This window comes from Bison bison, unplaced genomic scaffold, assembly GCF_000754665.1.
Source record: "Bison bison bison isolate TAMUID 2011002044 unplaced genomic scaffold, Bison_UMD1.0 scf7180017846540, whole genome shotgun sequence".
NCBI classification, from domain to species: domain Eukaryota; kingdom Metazoa; phylum Chordata; class Mammalia; order Artiodactyla; family Bovidae; genus Bison; species Bison bison.
Genome location: NW_011477113.1, coordinates 15,489 through 16,811, shown reverse-complemented (window position 1 = coordinate 16,811; position 1,323 = coordinate 15,489). Strand labels below are relative to the sequence as shown.

Sequence of the window (1,323 nt, the reverse complement as noted above, 5' to 3'; positions counted from 1 at the left end):
CCCCTCCCCACAGCACCCACCCCTGGCTTCGGCCCCCCTCCCGTCAGGCCGAAGCCAGGGGTGGGTGCTGTGGGGAGGGGGGCTGCCCGGGGCCCCGCCCGCTCTGCTCACTCATAGAACTCGGAAGCCCGGCGCAGTGTCTCGCGGACAGCAGGCGGCAGGTGCCCCGGGTCCTGTGCGGCAGTCCAGGACAGCTGCTTGCCCTTGGCATGGTACACATTGCCAATGTTGTACAGAGCCCTCGCCTCCCCGACCTGGGGGTGACACCGAGACCGGGGCTGCCTCCAAAGCTGCAGTCCCAAGGAGCCGGGCACCCAGACCCTGCACGCACACAGCTGGTGTTCCACGGCCTGGTCTGTAGTCCCCCCTGCCCCTGGGGCTACGAGTGCAAGGGCATCACCTTGTCCAGACACTAAGGTAGGGGTCACGAGGAGGGGTCTGTCCCTCCCGGGTCACCCCTCTGATACTCCAACTAAGGGCTCCGGCTCTGCCACCTCCAAGGGGGCCCGGGCCGAGTCGGTGACCTCTCCGCGGTGGAGCCCTCCCGCAGCAGTGATGTCATCCATACAGAGGAAGGGACGCTGACCCCACAAGGTCACCGGAGGACACTGAGCAGCCGTCAGGGGCCCAGCAGAGCCTCTCTGCCCAGGCTTCCTCCCAGAGCCAATTCCACCCCCGCCGCCCCCTGGCCCAGCAGTGACAAGCACTGTCGGTGGACTCAGCGGAGAGGTCGGTGAGAGGGGAGCGGACGTGGAAGACGGGGGCCTGGGACTCAGCCCCACGGCCTCTGCGTGAGCCAGAAGCACCCTTGTTTCTGAACAGGGACCGTCCCCCGTCTTCCTCCCAGCTAGGGCGCCCGGGACCCTGGGTGGTGTCCTCTGGGGCCCAGTCCCAGCCGGGGCGCCCGGCCAGCGCTGCCTGCCCACCTTGTCCCCCTGCTCCTGGGCGATGTCCAGGTGCCGCTGGCAGCAGACGACAGCCTCGTCAAAGCGGCCCAGCACCTTGAGCGTGTTGCCCAGGTTGCCACTGGCCTTGGCCTCCCCCATGCGGTCACCAATGGTCCTGGGGGGCAGAATGGAGTGAGGGGCTGAACCGAGGACTGAGCCCAGCGTAGACCTGCGTGAGGGCCTCGGAGGACCGGGGTGACCCCTGCAGTCCCTGGGATGGTGCTGGGCAGGGGTTCCGTGGCGGGTGGGCCAAGCCCAGGATGGACCCTCCACCAGGCCAGGTCTCGGTGAGGCCCTGGTAAAACCCGGTTTCAAGGCCGGGAACACCGGGAGCCTCGCGATGGGAATTCACCCCGTGGCAGCTCTGTTGGCGCCC

The 1,323-nt window shown here is 68.4% G+C and overlaps 1 protein-coding gene across 1 annotated transcript in view; it reads right to left on the bottom strand.

Annotated features, from left to right (window-relative positions):
* LOC104988682 (G-protein-signaling modulator 1-like) overlaps positions 1-1,323 on the bottom strand; it is a 14,995-nt gene that overhangs the window by 11,185 nt on the left and 2,487 nt on the right. Inside the window, 2 exon segments of the mRNA XM_010840090.1 lie at positions 21-254; positions 927-1,062. Coding sequence (XP_010838392.1) covers positions 21-254; positions 927-1,062 — 370 coding nt within the window.